Source organism: Stomoxys calcitrans, chromosome 2 (assembly GCF_963082655.1).
Source record: "Stomoxys calcitrans chromosome 2, idStoCalc2.1, whole genome shotgun sequence".
In the NCBI taxonomy this organism is placed as follows: Eukaryota; Metazoa; Arthropoda; class Insecta; order Diptera; family Muscidae; genus Stomoxys; species Stomoxys calcitrans.
In genome coordinates, this window is record NC_081553.1 from 117,107,552 (window position 1) to 117,130,256 (window position 22,705).

General features: G+C 38.1%; 1 protein-coding gene across 1 annotated transcript; it reads right to left on the bottom strand.

Moving 5' to 3' along the window:
* Window positions 1-1,257: 1,257 nt before the first annotated feature.
* On the bottom strand, window positions 1,258-22,705 carry LOC106084047 (membrane metallo-endopeptidase-like 1). The gene is made up of 2 exons (XM_013247476.2): window positions 21,266-22,705; window positions 1,258-2,331 (listed from the first exon to the last, which is right to left on the bottom strand). The coding sequence occupies exons 1-2, from the start codon at window positions 22,469-22,471 to the stop codon at window positions 1,324-1,326; spliced, it is 2,214 nt and encodes a 737-aa protein (XP_013102930.2). The 5' UTR covers window positions 22,472-22,705; the 3' UTR covers window positions 1,258-1,323.

Below are 22,705 nucleotides of genomic sequence, written 5' to 3' on the forward strand. Positions count from 1 at the left end.
GTGTTCGGTTCGAAATGTGTTCAAATTTTGACAAATTTTGTTCAGCGATGAGGCTCATTTCTGGTTGAATGGCTACGTAAATAAGCAAAATTGCCGCATTTGGAGTGAAGAGCAACCAGAAGCCGTTCAAGAACTGCCCATGCATCCCGAAAAATGCACTGTTTGGTGTGGTTTGTACGCTGGTGGAATCATTGGACCGTATTTTTTCAAAGATGCTGTTGGACGCAACGTTACGGTGAATGAACACATTTCGAACCGAACACTGATTTTGGTAATAAAATTCAATGATTTGCAAGCGTTGCTCGTTAGTAAGTTTATTCATGATGAAATGTCAAAGCATACTGAGCATCTTTCTCTTTGACACCATGTCTGAAATCCCACGTGATCTGTCAAATACTAATGCATGAAAATCCTAACCTCAAAAAAATCACCCTTTATATCAAAATATAGTCCATTCTGAACCATATTTGGTTCCTATTCCTGTTTCAAATTTCAACGAAATCGCTTAAAAATGAATGCTTTATGGGTTTCAGACCCTTTATCTGGAGACCGGTCTATATGACAGCCATATTTAAATATAGTCCGATTTAATCCATATTTAAGACGGGAGGCCTAAAACTACTTACTGTTTCAAATTTCAGAGAAATCAGTTAAAAAACAAATCTTTTATGGGCTTCAGACGCTTAGTCGGGAGATCGGTCTATATGGCAGCTATATCTAGATATAGTCCGATCTGAACCCTAAATATGGTCAGATATTGCGAGGCTTAAATTTGCACACTGCGAAATCGGGTAATAAATAAAGCTTTTATGGGCTTCAAACCCTTTATCGTCAGATCGGTCTATATGACAGCTATATCTAAATATTGTCAGATTTGAATCATATTTGGGTCCTAAGTTGGGAGGTCTATGCCATATATAGAAGCAATATCAATGCACAGACCGAATATAACCAAATTTAATAAGTTAAGTTGGAAGTCATGAGAGTAATTATTGTACAAGGTTTTAGCCTAATCATATGAAAATTGCGCCCTCTATAGGCGTAATGTATCTTTAAGGATAACTTCAATGCCAGATCGCTTATTTTTGTTAAATTTTGCAAAAATCTTAACTTTGCGGATAATATCGATAGGAAAAATATCAATCGATACTCAGACAAAAAATAAAATACCGATAGCATCGATATCGTTATCGATATTTCGCAAGCTCTACCAAACACTCGACATGTTTAAAAATTATTTTATTTTACAATATTAAGTAATTTACTAATAAGAGTTTAAACGTCCACTCTTCAAAGCATTTATTGTTTAAATTAGTCCATAGGCTACCAAATCGTACATTTATCGTTGGAAGGATTCATTTTACTGCCTTTCGTGCAATTGTAGGCTTTTGCAAAGTCCTCATTGTTGGACACCATGCCCAATACTCGATATTTATCGATTGTGTGCTCATCCGATAGTTCTTCCCAATAATCGCCTTCCTTATATGATGCACACCACACTTGGGCTGCAGCCACAAAGAACAATTGTTCGGGTGTAAAGTCCAAACCGGGCATTCGCTCATCCTTGTAGAAATTCGTTAAAGAGGTATCTGTGTTTTTGGTTATATCCTTCACATAACGGCGATAAGCCATTAATGCCATACGGATTCCACCGCCATCGGCAATATTTTCATCCTTTGTGTTTTTGCCATTGACATTTCGCTGAATTTCAGGAATGGTGTAGTTCTGGTAATGATCCACAAAACATTCCGAACGTTCCTCAAATACAGTGCTCGATTTTGGGGACCACCAATAGTTATTGTTGCCACCTCCATCATAATACGCCCCAACACTATCGAATCCATGGGTAAATTCATGTCCCACAAAAAAGCCCAGAGTGGCATATTTTAAGACATTCGGCCAAGATTTATGGAAGGCAGGTGGGTGTAAAATACCAGCTGTGACATAAATTGCATTGTCTATGTTGTAGTAGAAAGCATTCACCTGCATGCCCAAAAACAGCTCCAGTGGCTTGGTGGTATTACTCAACTCTTTGTAATGTAGACCGTTGTAGCGGGTAATAGACTCTTTGAATTCTTTCAAATTCAACAAATTCTGCTCGAAATTTCCTTCTACAAATTGTAGATTTTTAATTTGTCCCAAAAGACGAGTAGTCATCTCTTTATCTTCATATCTGCCCACATATTCGGCCATGGATGATTCCTTGAGTAGAGCCGCATCACGTGTGGTCTCATCCAACCAATCAGCTTCCAATAGAATTGTGTGAAGAGACTGTCGAATTTCCTTGATCATTTTTTTCACATCATTGTGTATCTCATCGTTGAAGTATAACTGAAAGGAACAAATAAAATGAGACACTTGTCAGGTTCCCTCTCTTTATAGAAAGAAAATTTAAAAAAAGATTATGGAAGAAATCAACAAAAAAAATTCCCCATGGAGCTTTCCAATACATTGTGTAAGAATTGTTCCTGTGCGTGCTCAAAAAGTCAAACGAAAGAACGCACCATGTGGGAGCTTTACCAGGTTAAGGACCGATTCCGGACACATTAGGAGTGAATATTAAAAAGTCAACAGAATTTATAGCGCTAAATTCGCGCTAAAACAAATTGCTCCCGCTAATGGCTCAAGAAATCTGATAGGGATTGTCTTGTATGTAGTCAACAAGGTTTCTTTGTGTGCTACCTAAGTGCTATCGGCAAGCAGTTTGAAGACCTCGTTTCTACTTCTTTGTTACAAATAGCAATGGTATGTGCGAGGGACTTTTAAATGCCACATTTTTTGGATGGTGGTGAATAGCTTAAAATTTCATGCAGCGATATATGCTTTCAACCATTTAAGTCACCCAAACCTGATGGAATATTTCCGGCGTTACTGCAGAAGAAGGCCGGCTATCTGGCGCCCATCTGGCCACTATCTGCCACCAAATCTTCAGTCACATTGTTCGCTACAGATACGCGTGAGGTGAATAATGAGCTGAAAGTGATATTCGATGGAGAAACAATTCCGGCCATTAAGTGTTCCAAAATAAGTGGTGTCACAGTTTGTGATAAAGTCGCAATTAGAAACAAGGTCCTCAAGTCATTTTCCGGCAGCACTTGGGGAGCTAACAAAGAAACCTTGTAGACGACGTACAAAGCTATTGGCCGGTTTGTGGTAAGTTAGTACCGCCAGTGTGGTCTCGTCAGCTCTGTAACACGCAGTGGAATTATATTCAGATCTGTCAGAATGCCGCCCTCCGAACTGCGAGGGGCTGTCTCCTCAGTTCTCATGTGGACCACCTCCATCAGGAGCCAAAGATCCTACCAGTGCGAAGACATACCTACATGCAGTCTAAGCAATACCTTCTGGGATGTTATCGCGGGGTAGATCTACATGTTCTAGAGCGTGAGGTGCAACGCTACAAGAGAGAACCTCTAGATGGCATATCAAACGGGTATAGACAACATGCATGCAAACACGGTAGCAGATGCGGTAAAAAAACTACGGGGTGAATGTGGTCCTTCGAGGAGGATCCCCTCCCATTGCACCCGAAAAAATTAACCTCCCGCTGCAAATCAGAGTAGTTCTTGCTCAATAACGATCCGGTAGGTGCAGTCGCCTCAACTCCTACAGAGCAAGGATTGATGCTTGCAAATTGGCATACTGTGCATAGTTATCCATTACCAAGAAACCTAGATATCCACCACCAAGAAGCCTAGTTATCCACCACCAAAAGCCTTAAGGTAGATCTACATGTTCTAGAGCGTGAGGTGCTGCGCTACAAGAGACAACCTCTAGACCAAGCGGCATATCAAGCGGGTCTCTACAACATGCATGCAAACACGGTAGCAGATGCGGTAAAAAGCTACCGGCTGAATGTGGTCCTTCGAGAAGGATCGCCACCAATTGCACCCGAAAAAATTCACCTCCCCCGGCAAACCAGAGTAGTTCTTGCTCCATTACGATCCGGCAGCAGCCTCAACTCCTACAAAGCAAGGATTGATGCCAATGTGCAGGATGTATGTCGCAATTGTGACCACGGACCACAAGGCATACGTCTCCTGTTTAATTGCCCAGCCAAACCCATTCTACTGAGATCCAGATCCCTCTAGACGCACCCCATCTTAGTCCCAGAGTTTCTGGATTGGGATGCTCAACAGAATCAAGCACACGGAAGATAGAACACAACGCACTGCTACAACAACAACAAATATTTTCACAGTTCAAGTTCACATTTTCTGACTTGGATATGAAAGCCTGGCTGGAAGCAAGGGTGATATTTGTAGCCAAGCCTGGTAAGGCAAGTTATGGGACACCAAAAGCCTACAGACCTACAAGCCTTGCCTCCTTACTACTCAAAACCATGGTAAAAAGTAGGACTTCTAGGAAACTGCTCAATTTCCAACGTCATGGCTATGCCAAGGGAAGGTCGGTGGAGACTGCCTTGCACGAGGTTGTGCATTGACATCGACATGTGCGGACCGACATAACAGTACAGGATGGAACGGACACTTAGAGACAGGATAAACCATATGCTAAGGAATTGGTAGTCATGACATAAAGATTGGAGAGAAAGTAGCACCGGACACGCCACAGGGAGGCATTTTATCGTCACTCCACCATAAATGACCCATTACGGATGCTGTCCGAGGAGGGACTTGAGACCGTCTGCTAGGCAGACGATGTTATAATACTTCTAAGGAGTAAGGATCCAATTCAGCTATGCAGAAATGCCGAAAGGTTCATAGTGTTGGCGTACGACAGTGCTATGGGACTCAGTGTTAATCCAGAGAATTTGTCTGTTCACGTGGAAGCGGAAGGTGTGCCAAATTTTTGCCCTACGGAAACTGTTTTGGAAGTCTCACATTCACGAGCGTACCGCGAAGGCTCACAGATGTTCGGCACTTTGTAGACGGGCCGTAGGCTCGAAATGGGTTCTGAAAGTCCACTGGCTCTACAGGAATTTGATACGACCAACACTTACGTGCCCTTTAGCAGTTGGTGGACTTCGTTATAGAAAAAGAGCAACGTAAGGATAATACAACTAGGGCACCGGAGACTTTTCTAGCTATTCGACCCATAGACATGCAGATTAATTGTGAGGCAGCCACTGCTGTTATAAAACTTAAGGCGATGAGATAATGGATAGATGATGGGAGCTGGTCACACCATCGCGGTATAGTTGCGGTGACGATAGGAAAGCTGAAGGCAATGGAAAGGTTTCCGATCGGATATCTGCGGCTACACTTGAGGTGGAGTGTGATACAATGCTGCCAGCGGCATAGTCTTGGATTGATCGAACTCTGGTATTTCCATCGAGAAATTCATGGTACATGGGGTCTAAATTGTGAATTCAGGGACTGAGATATGTTTTTGACTGCCTTACCATAACACGGTCCTTCAGGCGAAGATCCGGAAATCATGGAATGTGTGAGTTAGTGTGGTGTTAGCGCGAGAACGTCGAGTGTTAACATCTTTACGGACAATAAACTGGTCAACATGGTAATAACAACCAAGAGGGTAAGTTCACGAAAAGACTTGGACTGAAAAAAGGTGATAAAAGGGCCATAGCGGAGTAAGAGGAAATTAAATATGATTTGGGGGTGAAGGGCAGAGGACTGCCGTCAATAAACTTGGTTAATCCCATGCATTTCGTGTTGACGCAGTCCCAGTTAAGAGCATGGGGAACGAACGTTCTGGCAACAGTGTGAAACAGCGAAACGGTCGGTGGGACAACGAAAACCCCATGGAGAGATCCGGATCGTGAAAAGACGAGGCTATTACTGAAGGAATGCAAGAAGAAGGTCAAGTTCCTGTGTCATTACTCGGCTTTCCCGTCTAACAGACACCGGCATTTAGGTGGGGGCACAATGTCAAACATAAAACAACTTAGGGGACGTCATAGGAAAAAACAAGTAAGGATTTTGTTAGTAGCACATAATTCCTGAGTTAGATTTTCTTTTTCAAATTTATTTTTAAGTATTCGGAGCACACGACAAGTCGATTACTGGCTTACGTGTATGTCCATAGTGGCATGAGGCGGTTTAATATCCGCTCCCTTTTTTCAACCTAACCTAGGTTAGTGGCAGTCTGCCATCAGACTCACTCACATTTTCGTCCATTGTGATACCACAGGAACAGGAGAAGGAAGATACCTTCTAGTTCCTACCGTTGAACCATCCAGATCGTTTTAAAAACCCCAACAACTTGCGAATGTTCAGAAAAGTTCTTGAAGAAATGAGAAAAACTAAAGTGGAACTCCTTCCGAGTGCCAGTATAGAATACAGCAGATGTTCTATAGTCTCTTCTTCTTCCATGTCTTCACAGCTTCTGCAAAAGTCGTTGCTGCCAACCTTCAGTCTGTCAGCATGTCTTCCGATCAGACAGTGACCTGTCATGGCGGATACTGTTCAGCCAGTGACAGCAAAGCGGTTGACCACTTTAAGTCTAGATTAGGCCATGACTGAGACGTCTGTTCTAGCCAGTGACAGCAAAGCGGTTGACCACTTCAAGTCTAGATTAGGCCATGACTGAGACGTATGTTCTAGCCAGTGACAGCAAAGCGGTTGACCACTTCAATTCTAGATTAGGCCACATCATCAACATACGCGACCATTTTTACACCTCTTTTCTTCCAGGGACATTCATATATTGTTTATGGTTATGTTCCAAAGTAGACGAGATAGTACACCTCATTGCGATGTTCCTCTGTTGACCCATCTTTTTAGATCCACAAATCCCAGGCCTGCCGTAATGCATCATTTAGTAAGTAAGTTATTTATAAACTTTCTTATGGTACTGTACCTAGAAACTCCAGCTTCTTCATGATTGACGTCGGTTTTACATTATTAAAAGCACCCTCAATGTCAAAAAATCCTACCAATGTATATTCCTTGACAGCGAGCGAACCCTCTATGTAGCCGACTAGGTCGTGAAGGGCTGTTTCAGTGGACTTGCCCTTACTATATGCATGCTGTTGCCGCGGCGGGCGATCTCCAGGGATCTTTGCCCTTGTTTTTTATCAACCTTTTAAGAGTCTTCAGCATAAAGGATAATAGACTAATAGGACGAAAATCTTACGCCTTAGTGTGATAAGGTTTTCCTGAATTCGGAATTGTAGTTGAATTACAATTACAATGATACGACTTAAAGGAATCGCCTAACCTTATCGAAAAAAGTGATAAAATTTTTAAGACGAAATTTCAGTAAAACTTAACCTAATAACAAATTTAAAATAAATCTACTCTAAAGACATAATTTTGATAAAATGTTGTTGGAATTTTCCTGATTACTGAATTTCGATGTATTTTTAAGGAAATATTTTCATGTAACAGTGTTTCAAGTGTCTTGGTGTCTGGATAGAGAGAACGGGTTTCAGTCTGTACGATACTTCCTTACTCAATTCCTTTATTGGCTTCAGTAGCGGGATAACAATACCCAAAAAGAGATTGAAGGCCTCAGTCAGGTATTCGACTCCCAAAACATCTAAAAACCAATATAGTCCGCACTTCTAGCGGCAGTGTAAATCAAACAATCAAATCTCTCTCTCTTTCTAGCCACGCTAAATCAAGTTTGGTCTATCGGTTAAAAGATTTTTTTGCGTTTCCGATGATAATGGCTTTGACCTCAATGTCAAGTTATTGAAACGTAATCGACAGATGTGTTTGTTCACAGTAATTTTCTTATCGTTCGTGGGAAATTTTATTATTCTTCGATCTTATCTCCGCTTTAATGAGAATTGAAATCATAATACGAATATTTCATTAACATGGTGTTAAACCCATTATTAGAGCGCCAAGTATGGTCTAAATCGGTTCATAGCCTGATATAGCTGCCATATAAACCGATATCGGATCTTGACTTTTTGAGCCTCTTGAGTGGGCAATTTCTAATTGATTTAGCTGAAATTTTGTACAAGGAGATTTGTTTTGACTTTCAGCAACTATGCTAGGTATGGTTCAAACCGGTTCATAATCCGATATAGCTGCCATATAAAACGATCTTTAGCTTTGATTTCTTGCGCCTCTAGAAGGTACAATTACCAGCCGATTCGGCAAAAATATTCCACGTAAGGTTAAGCTTTGACTTCCAACAGAAGTGCCAAGTATTGGTCAAATAGGTACTTAACATAAATAGTATAGCTCACATATAAACCGATCGGCCGATTTGACTTCTTAAGCCTCGAAAAGGCGCAATTATTTGGCTGAAATGACTTCTCCTATGAGCTCTAATATACGTGCCAAGTACAAGCTGAATTCGGCTATAACCTGATATAGTTCCCATATAAACCGATCTCCCGTTTGCATTTCCCGAATCGGTCCATAACCTGATATGGCGTCAATAGCATAGCAATTCTTATCCATTGTTTGCCTATAAAGATATACTGGACAAAGGACTTGACAAATCCGATCCATGGTGGAGGGTATAAAAGATTCGGCCCGGCCGAACTTAGCCCGCTTGTTGTTACACTTTGAAATATTAACCTGCGTCCGTATTACGGAAACGACTGAACCGACTTTCTTAAAATTTTTACAGATCGTTCAGGGTGGTCTGGAAAAATATATATTATATTTGATATCGGAAGGAGGGTGGCCCCACTCACCTCCTTACCCTAACACAAGCATTGAAACTGAAAAGTGGGCCGATCGGGACAATATGGAAGTCAAATAATAATAATATATAAATTTGAGGTAAAGTCCTAGGGAAGCGTAATATCTAACACAAATAAAAGGTACGTGGGAGTTTAATAAATATCAAATGTCAAAATTTGACACCACGTCTCACTTAGGTCACCTCACAAAATAAACCAAAACGGAAAGTATGTCGATATGAATGGTATGTGAGTGAAATAAACGATATTTGAGAATGGCATACGAATATGAAAAAAATCCCTCTGCCTCATAAGCCCCCCAAACGGAAATGTAGTCCCATCGGGATAACAAACGACTCAATTGATGCTCGGGTGTAGAACAAAAATTTGTTTTCTAAATGTGGGACCGCTTCACCACAATTACCCCCAAGCTAATCCGGAAAAAAACCGCCAAAGCTTTGGAAGTAGAATACCAATCTGACAATATTATCAGAAACTAAATGAATAAGGCCACCAAACGGAAATGCCAACCTTTTTTTCTTTGAGAGCAATGTACATAAATTAATTTGGTGACAAGAATATGAGGCATGCTACAAAACCTCCCGAACGGCCATGCGTGCCGATTGGAGCAATACATTTAAATTTTATATAAGGTTCATCCAGGAAGGATCCGTGGGACTTTAAAATTATGGATTCGAAACAACGCGCATTGGAAGAAAATTAAAAAAAAAAACTTTGCACACATATGAGGACGTTGAATAAAACGGCCCATGCCAAATTTTGTAAAGATCGGACCAAAATTGTGGCTTCTACAGCCTTAAAAGGCCATATCGGATGAAAAATATATATGGGAGCAATATCTAAATCTAGACCGATTGTTATAAAACATTGCACAAATGTGAGGACGTTGAATAAAACGCTCCATGCCAAATTTTGTAAAGATCGGACCAAAATTGTGCCTGCTACAGCCTTAAAAGGCCATATCGGATGAAAGATATATATGGGAGCTATATATAAATCTGATCCGATTATGATGAAATTTTGCACACATATTGGGACGTCACACGTGCCAAATTTTTTTAAGATCGGATCAAAATTGTGCCGTCTAAAGTTAAATAGGTCAAATCGGACGAAAGTTATATATGGGAGCTATATCTGAATCTGAACCGATATAGATGAAATTTTGCACACATATTGCGACGCCACAAAAAGCACTTCGTGCCAAATTTGGTATAGATCGCACCAAAATTGTGGCTCCTACAGCTTTAAAAGGGCATATCGGATGAAAGATATATATGGGAGCTATATCTAAATCTGAATCGATTTCAATACAATTTTACAAGCATTTAAAGTCGTTAAAAAAAACACTTGTGTCAAATTTTATAAGAATCGGACCAAAATTGTGGCTTCTACAGCTTTAAAAGGGCACATCGGATGAAAGATATATATGGGAACTATGTCTAAATCTGAATCGATTTCAATACAATTTTGCAAGCATTTTAAGTCGTTAAAAAAAACATTTGTGCCAAATTTTATAAGGATCGGACCAAAATTGTGGCTTCTACAGCTTTAAAAGGGCACATCGGATGAAAGATATATATGGGAGCTATATCTAAATATGGACCGATTTTTTAAAATCAATAGCGTTCGTCCTTGGACCAAAAAAGAGACTTATGGAAAATTTTGTGAAATCGCACAACAAATGCGATCTGTACCTTGATTACAAGAATACATGGACAGACAGACAGACGGACATAGCTAAATCGAATCAGAAAATGATTCTTAGCCGATCCGTATACTTATCGATGGGTCTAGCTCTTCTCCTTCTTAGCGTTGCACAGTGGGCCAAATGGCAAAAAAATTGGAAATAAGTCTACAACTTTTTATCTGTTGATTTTAGCCATACAAAATGTTCTAGACATTTGTAGAGGAGGACATAGGCTTTCAGAAAAGTGCTGTTGTTGGTCCATATCTTTAATACAGGGTGAGCTACAGGGTGTCAAAGTTGACCACTTTTGACTTCTCCAAGCTTCTGGGGGCCATAACTTTTGATCTACTCAACCGATTTACATGATTTAGGACTCTAGAGAAAGAGCTTGACAAGATCTAAAAAACTTATGCATAAAGTACCATGCCATCGTGTACTGTTAAGGAGTTATGAATTGTTTAATTTTAAAATATGAAAATTTGGCCTTGGTTTTTTTCAGTGTTTTTTTAATAACACCGTCAATTTTAAAGCTATAAACTTCATACTTCACACAAATTATGCCAGCATATGTGTGCATAAAATACAAAAGGAATCACGTGAATATCTTTGGCGGTTTAAAAATGGCATCGTTTTCAATATGAAAAATATTTTTTTTGTCAAAAAATTGCAAAATTTTTCAAAAAAGATACTCCCATTTCCTTTAAGTTTTCGCAAACTTTGGCCGTCAAAGCATTATCATTTCTTTCCATTTTCACAAAGTCGAGGTATTAAGAAAAGTTTTAAGTGCTAATTTGGCTAATTTCGATATCAAACAACACCGTTATCTTAAGACCAAAATGGCCAATTTTTTTAGGACGTTGAATAAAACGCTCCATGCCAAATTTTGTAAAGATCGGACCAAAATTGTGCCTGCTACAGCCTTAAAAGGCCATATCGGATGAAAGATATATATGGGAGCTATATATAAATCTGATCCGATTATGATGAAATTTTGCACACATATTGGGACGTCACACGTGCCAAATTTTTTTAAGATCGGATCAAAATTGTGCCGTCTAAAGTTAAATAGGTCAAATCGGACGAAAGTTATATATGGGAGCTATATCTGAATCTGAACCGATATAGATGAAATTTTGCACACATATTGCGACGCCACAAAAAGCACTTCGTGCCAAATTTGGTATAGATCGCACCAAAATTGTGGCTCCTACAGCTTTAAAAGGGCATATCGGATGAAAGATATATATGGGAGCTATATCTAAATCTGAATCGATTTCAATACAATTTTACAAGCATTTAAAGTCGTTAAAAAAAACACTTGTGTCAAATTTTATAAGAATCGGACCAAAATTGTGGCTTCTACAGCTTTAAAAGGGCACATCGGATGAAAGATATATATGGGAACTATGTCTAAATCTGAATCGATTTCAATACAATTTTGCAAGCATTTTAAGTCGTTAAAAAAAACATTTGTGCCAAATTTTATAAGGATCGGACCAAAATTGTGGCTTCTACAGCTTTAAAAGGGCACATCGGATGAAAGATATATATGGGAGCTATATCTAAATATGGACCGATTTTTTAAAATCAATAGCGTTCGTCCTTGGACCAAAAAAGAGACTTATGGAAAATTTTGTGAAATCGCACAACAAATGCGATCTGTACCTTGATTACAAGAATACATGGACAGACAGACAGACGGACATAGCTAAATCGAATCAGAAAATGATTCTTAGCCGATCCGTATACTTATCGATGGGTCTAGCTCTTCTCCTTCTTAGCGTTGCACAGTGGGCCAAATGGCAAAAAAATTGGAAATAAGTCTACAACTTTTTATCTGTTGATTTTAGCCATACAAAATGTTCTAGACATTTGTAGAGGAGGACATAGGCTTTCAGAAAAGTGCTGTTGTTGGTCCATATCTTTAATACAGGGTGAGCTACAGGGTGTCAAAGTTGACCACTTTTGACTTCTCCAAGCTTCTGGGGGCCATAACTTTTGATCTACTCAACCGATTTACATGATTTAGGACTCTAGAGAAAGAGCTTGACAAGATCTAAAAAACTTATGCATAAAGTACCATGCCATCGTGTACTGTTAAGGAGTTATGAATTGTTTAATTTTAAAATATGAAAATTTGGCCTTGGTTTTTTTCAGTGTTTTTTTAATAACACCGTCAATTTTAAAGCTATAAACTTCATACTTCACACAAATTATGCCAGCATATGTGTGCATAAAATACAAAAGGAATCACGTGAATATCTTTGGCGGTTTAAAAATGGCATCGTTTTCAATATGAAAAATATTTTTTTTGTCAAAAAATTGCAAAATTTTTCAAAAAAGATACTCCCATTTCCTTTAAGTTTTCGCAAACTTTGGCCGTCAAAGCATTATCATTTCTTTCCATTTTCACAAAGTCGAGGTATTAAGAAAAGTTTTAAGTGCTAATTTGGCTAATTTCGATATCAAACAACACCGTTATCTTAAGACCAAAATGGCCAATTTTTTTACTAAACTTCAAAAGTTTCTCACTGGAAAAAAAGTTCCACGGGGATTTTTTCGCTTTTTTTGAACTTAAATGAAAGCTTAAAATGTTCCCAACATTTTAAGGTATGTCTCGCCATATCCTAGCCATAAATGAGATCGTAGCGATCAAAATACTGAAAAAAGTCAATTTTCAAGTAGTGCTATATTCATTGCTAAAAAACAAGTATTACGTCACATTTTATTGCAAAGATGTTAAATAAACTTTTATTTGGTGACACTTCTTCTACAAAACACAAAAAGAATCATGGAAATATCTCTATTCTATTCCATTTTATGGAACCGGCAATAAAAAAGTCAATTTTTCAAAAAAGTCGAATTTCCCAAATTTTGTTTTTGTTGTCCTAATTGCACATGACACACTATAGCCATATTTACGCAACATACCTTATCGTAAAGGAAATTTTCATACCTTTCCAACGATGTATAAAACATTTCTCAACTCGGATTCTATCTACTCTAAAATTCATTTACACTTCATTAAACTCTATATAAAAATGTCTATTTGTGAAATGGAACCTTATATGGGGCCTACACTAAAACATTGATAGATTTGCCCAGGGTTTACAATACAAATGTGTTAGAATAAAAAAAGGTCTCCTGCCAAAGTTTAAAAAAATTGGAATAAAAATATGTGTTTTAGAGCGAAAACACTTCGCATCGGCGTGCGTTTGTATAGTACCTACATCTACTTTTAATGTAAGCTGATGATTTTTGAATAAAAAGTAACCTAGAAATATACCTGCATATATATATATATTTGTGTTAAGATTTGATGCAGACAAATGTTACCTGTTTCGCTATGTCGAATTCCCAGGAAATCCACCGTATCAATGAATGTGAAAAAACCTACCCATAAAAAATTCATTGTCATTTTTTTTAACCAAATTCGAGTCCAGGTAAATAATTATAGAAGAGTAAGTAAAAAGAGGCACTTTGGACCCCTTTTTACGAATGCGTCTGATACCTGAAATGGGTCATTAATTGTGAATATATTGCATAAATATTTGAACAAAATCCAAATTTTCTTCATTATATTTTGTAGAGGCGTAAAGGACATTTATAAGTTATGGAAGTCATACTGAAGTATTCCACTCTTTCGAAAATTGTATGGGACATCAAAAATGATTCCAAATCATACACGGAGTCATTTAAGGAACTTGTTTACACTTTGGACCACATATATGGAATAAGGCTAAATAAAGACGCTTTAGACAAACTTGAAAAATTCTACAAATCATTTGAGAGAAGGTTGCCAGAATGTTCATTCGCAAAAATCAAGTTTTTCAAAATGTATGAGAAGTGGCTGAAATCGGATCTACTTATTGAAATTAAACCGCTGATTCCCGGCCGGCCTAGCAAAGCATACGACGAAGTTACGGAGAAAACCAAAAAGAAAAAACAAGAGGAACTATTGGCGGCACATCCGCCAAATTTAATAAAAGATACGTTCAAAACAGCATTGTTAAAAACACAACCAAAAAATGTTGGACGAATTGTCGATGTTTTACCATTAGCATCTCCGAAAAGGGTAAAGAGAATGGTAGAAAGTATTCCAACTCCAAAATCGACTACAGAATTCACGGAGGAAGATGCACTGGCCCTGATTTTGAACCTAGGCCTCTCAAGAAACAAATACTCAACAATGAGGAAGGCTCTTCGTGAAAAAGGATGGGGTTGTTTACCCTCAAAACATAAATTGTACAACACCAGGACGAAAATGGTGCCATCAAATATATACGTGGACGAATTAAAAGCAAGAGTGAAACTTGCTGATCTTGTTGAAAATACAGCTGTTAGAATTATTTCTAATTTTACTGAAGAACAGTTGAACACATGTAATAATTCCGAAGTGGTTTTGATCAGCAAATGGGGTTGTGATGGATCATCTGGATTTTCCGAATATAAGCAACAAACAGAAATAGATACCAACTTCGCATCAATTTTCATGGCATCATTAGTACCATTGAGAATGAGATTGTACAAGGACCAATCTTCATCATCGAAAGAAAATGCATTTCAAGATATATGGATAAATAGAACACCTGGGTCAAAATATTTATGTCGCCCAATTCGGTTTGAGTATACAAAAGAAGACCGGAACACAACACGATCTTTGGTGAACGAAATAAAGGAAGAAATTGCTGCATTACCCATGATTGTTATAAACCAATTGGGAAGAAATATAAAAGTTTCGTTTCAACTACAACTCACTATGATCGATGGAAAGGTGGCAAACGCATTAACTGGCGTTATGTCCAATTGGAGATGCAATATTTGTGGCAAGAAGAATGGGCAATTCGAGGACAAGTCTGATGAAAATTTAGTAAACGAAAATGCGCTCAATTTCGGTATTTCGCCCCTGCACTGTAGAATTCGATTCATGGAGTATTGTTTGCATTTATCGTATGACCTTAAATATCGGACTAGCCCTGGAAACCGCGATGTCTCTGCTAGAAACAACCAAGATCTTCACAAAATGAGGCAGGAAGAGAAGAATCGAATCCAGTTGGAGTTTAAACAAAAGGGACTTATAATAGATAAACCTCTTTACGGATACGGAAGCACAAATGATGGCAACTCGGCAAGGCGGTTTTTTGAGGACCCCGTATCGACATCTAAAATAACCGGTCTTGATGAACACTTGCTAAGACGATTCAAAGTGATTTTGGCTGTAATCAATAGCAAAAAGATGATAAATTCAACCAAATTTGAAGCTTATAGTAATGACACAAAAAACATTTTATCTGATTTATATTCGTGGAAAGCTTTAACACCGACAGTACATAAAGTCTTACATCATGGCAAGGAAATTGTGGAATACAACATACTTCCGTTAGGAGAACTTACAGAAGAAGCTCAGGAATCCCGTAATAGAGATGTTAAACAGTTCCGGCTTTTCAATACCCGAAAGAGCACCAAATTTAACCAAAATTATGATTTACTTCAATATTTATTGTTATCGTCTGATCCGGTACTATACAGCATCAGAACTAAATGGCTACCAAAAATATGTGACGATATAGATAAGGACGATCCCGATGCCATTCAAATTAAAGAGCTTTTAAATTTTGATACCTTAGATTATTTGGTAGAGAATAAAATCAAATAATACAAAACTAAAATGCTTTTTTATTTTGGGAGTAGCTAATATACATATAAACGCACGCCGATGCGAAGTGTTTTCGCTCTAAAACACATATTTTTATTCCAATTTTTTTAAACTTTGGCAGGAGACCTTTTTTTATTCTAACACATTTGTATTGTAAACCCTGGGCAAATCTATCAATGTTTTAGTGTAGGCCCCATATAAGGTTCCATTTCACAAATAGACATTTTTATATAGAGTTTAATGAAGTGTAAATGAATTTTAGAGTAGATAGAATCCGAGTTGAGAAATGTTTTATACATCGTTGGAAAGGTATGAAAATTTCCTTTACGATAAGGTATGTTGCGTAAATATGGCTATAGTGTGTCATGTGCAATTAGGACAACAAAAACAAAATTTGGGAAATTCGACTTTTTTGAAAAATTGACTTTTTTTATTGCCGGTTCCATAAAATGGAATAGAATAGAGATATTTCCATGATTCTTTTTGTGTTTTGTAGAAGAAGTGTTACCAAATAAAAGTTTATTTAACATCTTTGCAATAAAATGTGACGTAATACTTGTTTTTTAGCAATGAATATAGCACTACTTGAAAATTGACTTTTTTCAGTATTTTGATCGCTACGATCTCATTTATGGCTAGGATATGGCGAGACATACCTTAAAATGTTGGGAACATTTTAAGCTTTCATTTAAGTTCAAAAAAAGCGAAAAAATCCCCGTGGAACTTTTTTTCCAGTGAGAAACTTTTGAAGTTTAGTAAAAAAATTGGCCATTTTGGTCTTAAGATAACGGTGTTGTTTGATATCGAAATTAGCCAAATTAGCACTTAAAACTTTTCTTAATACCTCGACTTTGTGAAAATGGAAAGAAATGATAATGCTTTGACGGCCAAAGTTTGCGAAAACTTAAAGGAAATGGGAGTATCTTTTTTGAAAAATTTTGCAATTTTTTGACAAAAAAAATATTTTTCATATTGAAAACGATGCCATTTTTAAACCGCCAAAGATATTCACGTGATTCCTTTTGTATTTTATGCACACATATGCTGGCATAATTTGTGTGAAGTATGAAGTTTATAGCTTTAAAATTGACGGAGTTATTAAAAAAACACTGAAAAAAACCAAGGCCAAATTTTCATATTTTAAAATTAAACAATTCATAACTCCTTAACAGTACACGATGGCATGGTACTTTATGCATAAGTTTTTTAGATCTTGTCAAGCTCTTTCTCTAGAGTCCTAAATCATGTAAATCGGTTGAGTAGATCAAAAGTTATGGCCCCCAGAAGCTTGGAGAAGTCAAAAGTGGTCAACTTTGACACCCTGTAGCTCACCCTGTATTAAAGATATGGACCAACAACAGCACTTTTCTGAAAGCCTATGTCCTCCTCTACAAATGTCTAGAACATTTTGTATGGCTAAAATCAACAGATAAAAAGTTGTAGACTTATTTCCAATTTTTTTGCCATTTGGCCCACTGTGCGTTGCAAACAAATGCACAAATCTATAATACCCTTTACCACAGTAGTGGTGTAGGGTATAATTAATTGAATCAAAAATTTTTTAATTGAATGTGAATTTTTATACCCACCACCATAGTATGGGGGTATACTTATCTAGTCATTCCGTTTGTAACACCTCGAAATATTGATATGCGACCGCATAAAGTATGTATATTTTGTGTCCTCTCGAGATTCTGTTTCGATCTAGCCATGTCCGTCCGTCTGTCGAAATCGCGATTGCACCCCTAGAAGCCGCAATTTTTGTCCAATTTGGTTAAAAATTTGCATGAGGTTTTCTATTACGACTTCCAACAACTGTGCCAAGTACGGTCCAAATCAGTCTATAACCTCATATTGCTCCCATATAAACCGGTCTCTGTATTATCCTTGTTCGGTTACTAGAGGCGTTAATTTTGCTGATTTGACAGAAGTTTGGTATGTAGAATAAAAATTATGCCCTCCATGGATTCCCAAGATTCAGCCCGGCCGAACTTAGCACGCTTTTACTTGTTATACCATTTCCATTTCCACCCTATAAAGTATATATATTCTTGATCAGCGTAAGAATCTAAGACGATCTAGCCATGTCCGTCCGTCTGTCTGTTGAAATCACGCTACAGTCTTTAAAAATAGAGATATTGAGCTGAAATTTTGCACAGATACTTTTTTTGTCCATAAACAGGTTAAGTTTGAAGATGGGCTATATCGGACTATATCTCCATATAGCCCCCATATGGACCGATCCGCCGATTTAGGGTCTAAGGCCCATAAAAGCCACATTTATTATCCGATTTTGCTGAAATTTGGGACAGTGAGTTGTGCTAGGCCCTTCGACATTCTTCTTCAAGACTAGGATTAAGCTGCAATATAGACAGATATCGGTCTATTTGAGGAATTGGGCTTATAAAAAGGCGCATTTAGAGTCAGATTCAGCCAAAATTTGGGACAATGAGATGCGTAAGGCCCTTCGACTTCCTTCTTTAATTTGCTCCAGATCAGTCTAGCTTTGGTTATATTGGGTTGCCCAAAAAGTAATTGCGGATTTTTCATATAGTCGGCGTTGACAAATTTTTTCACAGCTTGTGACTCTGTAATTGCATTCTTTCTTCTGTCAGTTATCAGCTGTTACTTTTAGCTTGCTTTAGAAAAAAAGTGTAAAAAAAGTATCTTTGATTAAAATTCATTCTAAGTTTTATTAAAAATGTATTTACTTTCTTTTAAAAAATCCGCAATTACTTTTTGGGCAACCCAATAATTTCGAAATATTCATCTGAGACCCCATAAAGTATATATATTCTTAATCGTCGCGACATTTTATGTCGATCTAGCCATGTCCGTCCGTCTGTCTGTCGAAAGCACGCTAACTTCCGAAGGAGTAAAGCTAGACGCTTGAAATTTTGCACAAATATTAGTGTAGGTCGGTTGGCATTGTAAATGGGCCATATCGGTCCATGTTTTTATATAGCTGCCATATAGACCGATCCGCAGATTTAGGGTCTTGGGCCCATAAATGGCGCATTTATTGTCAGATGTCGGAATTTGGGACAGTGAGGTAGGTTAAGCCCCTCGACATACTTCTGCAATATGGCTCAGATCGGTCCAGATTTGGATATAGCTGTCATATAGACCGATCTCTCGATTTAAGCCTTTGGACCCATAAAAGGTGCATTTATTGTCCGATGTCGTCGTAATTTGGGACAGTGAGGTAGGTTAAGCCCCTCGACGTACTTCTGCAATATGGCACAGATCGGTCCAGATTTGGATATAGCTGCCATATAGACCGATCTCTCGATTTAAGGTTTTGGGCCCACAAAAGGCGCATTTATTGTCCGATGTTGTCGAAATATACTTCTGCAATATGGCACAGATCGGTCCTGCCATATAGACCGATCTCTCGATTTAAGGTTTTGAGCCCATAAAAGGCGCATTAATTTTCCGATGTCGCCGAAATTTGAGACAGTGGGTTAAGTTAAGTCCCTCGACATTTTCTGAAACTTTGCCCAAATCGGTCCAGATTTGGATATAACTGCCATATAGACCGATCTGTCGATTAAAAGTCTTGGCGCCATAAAAGGCGCATTTATAATCCGATTTCACTGAAATTTCACACAGTGACTTTTGTTAGGCTTCTCGACATCCGTGTCGTATATGGTTAAGATCGGTTTACTACAAAAAGACTAATATTTTGTTATACAAAATTGAACAATTTCTTGTTCTTATTAGTATTTGGTACAAATCGGAACATATTTCGAAAGGAAAGCCAGAAATCACAACACACCAAACACTGTGGCCAACATGCAAATTTGCCCATTACTATTCCATTAAGGATCAACAGGGATGTTTTTTGAGTATTGTCCGATACAATTTTAAGCTCAATGATAAGGGACTTTTTATTTCCGATTCTGAACAGCTTGCCCCAGAGCGACGCTACTTAATATATATGTTTACACGGCTTATTACCTGAGTTAAATACCTGGCAATATTCCAACTTACGTTCAAAGCTTGGCATAATTTCGGCCAAATCAGTTTGAAAATGTCGCCAAAAATTTTAAAGTACCTTAAACGGGGTGAAAGACGACTAACATACGGAAATTTCGCTTCATCCTAAAATGGCTTTTTGGAAAAATTTTTCTATTAGGATAGAGGGTTTATTCATTTAGTCATTCCGTTTGCAACAAATCAAAATATCCATTTCCGACCATACAAAGTAGATATATTCTTGAACGTTGTAAAATTCTAAGACGGTTTAAGATGTCCGTCAGGTCGTCGGTCAGTTGTAATCATGCAAGAGCCTCGAAAAATTGAGATATTGAGCTGGAATTTAGCTCAGATTCGCATTTTGTCCATAGTCAGGATAAGTTTTTCAACGAGCTTAACCGGACCGTATTTGGATATAGCTGTCAAATAGACCGATCTTCTTATTATTCCAATGGATCCTATAAAATGCTCATTTAATACCCAATTTCGATGAAATTTAGAACAATCAGTTCGACAGTGATTTCCAATAAGAGTTGTTATTTTGAATCACCCGGTATTTCGGTAGCTGACATTTGGTCCTAAGATCTACATTCTGTGAATATTTCAGCGAAATTGGTTTAGCCACTTTTAAGCTTCTTGCGAATAAACTAATGCACATTTTGCCCATAAACATTCCACTAAGGAACAGGGGCAAACTTATCGCATATTAATGAGTGCAGCCCGATTCAAGTTTTAAGCTCAATGCTAAGGGGCCTCCTTTTTATAGTCGAGTTCTAACGGCGTGCCGCAGTGCGACACCTCTTTGGAGAAAAGTTTTACATGGCATAGTACCTCACAAATGTTGCCAGCATTAGAAGGGGGAAAACCACTGCCGGAAATATTTTCTGATGGTCTCGCCAGGATTCCAACCCATACTTTAAGCGTCATAGGCGAACATGCTAACCTCTGCGCTACGGTGGCCTCCAACAAACGAACGAAACAAACAATTTAAAATTTAAAAGCTTATTTTAAACTGCGGCGAACTTTTCTAAATTTCCAATACAATCCACAATGGTGGTTTCCTAACGTACTTAGGTTAGGTTAGGTTGCAAAGAGGGTGGAGATATTTATCCGCTCCATGCCACTAAGGACATTCACCTAAGCCAGTAATCGGCTTGTTGTGCGCTCTAAATACTAAAAAAGAAACCCTGGTTAAGAAAATCTAAGTTAGGAATTCTATGCTACTTAGAAAATCCTTAATTGTTTTCCATGCCATGCCCCTAAGTTGGTTCTTTGTGTCCTTCCAAGCCGAATTTAAATCCTTTTGAACTAGTTTTGTTACATAATTTCTACTCCACTAACACCAATGACTTACCTTCATATACAAATGATCAAAAAAATATTCCAATGAACGCTTGACGGTCTGTAAACAAAAATCCTTTTGAAATGTCGCATCCTTTAAACGGGCATCGATGTGGTATAGAAACTTAAGTGCCAGATAATTGGCCACTGCTTCCTTCTGCTGCTCGACAATCTTATCCAAATGATAGTACAAATAGGCACAGGGCTTGTGAAGGTCTTCCACATATTGATTTATATCGCCTGGCCATACAATCTCGTAGTAGGCCAGAAATAGCTTATCCACAACACTCAAGTCGATTACCTCAAAATCATTTGAAATTATGAAGCATTCTATGTCACTCTCATTAAATTTCTCAACAATATTCAAGGTTGCATTGAGAAATTCGAAAATGTCGCTGATAATCTTGGATCGCTGCTCGGCCTCGACTTCGTATATCGATAGAATGTCATTCATGCGTTGCCAGTTTTTGGTGTAGGCGTTGGAGGAACTATTTTTGATGTTGTCATAGTGAAGTTCAATGTCAAAACCAAAATCGGGTATTTCAAAATAGGGTTGAAATGGATGTTGGGGTATGATTTTTTCCTCGATGAGGTTTTTTAGACCAAAGTTACTCATGTGCGCGCTCATATTGAGCCAACTGAAATTAGAGGCATTCCATTCCTTGTCTACGGCTGGGAAACCTCCAATTTTCATAATGGCCTCTAAGTAGACTTGCGATTTGCGCATAGGATGTATTTCACTTTGGAGACAGTTATTATAGAACTTCTGCACCTTTTCAAACTCAGCGGCATATTCGGGAGCTATGTCATTGATGTGGGGCCTCTGCAATATCATTTCGGCAATGTCATCAAGTTTATAGGCAATGTCAAGTAAATTATTGCGTTTGTGATTCGTCTGACGAGGTTTGATAACGTTTTTCCAGTTGCCACAAGCGTACTCGTAAAAATCGTCACAAGGCTGTATGGATTGGTTCATGAATGACAGCATTTGAGTGGCATACAAAGAGCGAAATTCGAGTTCCTTATCATCTAATGAGTTTGCGACATCGGTGTCAATGCTTAGGGGTAAGACAATATTTTCATCGGACTGCAGTGGGTTTTGGATGGTAGGCAGAGGTGTAGGCGCCGACAGTGTCGTCGATGTATTTGACATTGGTTTTCCCAGAATTACACAAAAAATTCCCACACAGGAGAGCACTAACATATATTTTATCAACATATTTAACTGTTACTCAGGCTTCACTGCACATGCTTTTGATTTTGTGGTATTGAAAACTTTGCTTTTTGGTTTTGGTTTAGCTTTTAAGTCACTTTGATTTCCTCTTTATTCACTCCAATGGTCATTTCCTTATTTATGATTTTGTTAATTTTTAAATTTTGTCATGTAAGCTAAATTCGCTTTGTTCCGCGACGTTTTTTTTCGTTTAATCTGCCACAACGCCAAGTGTGCACT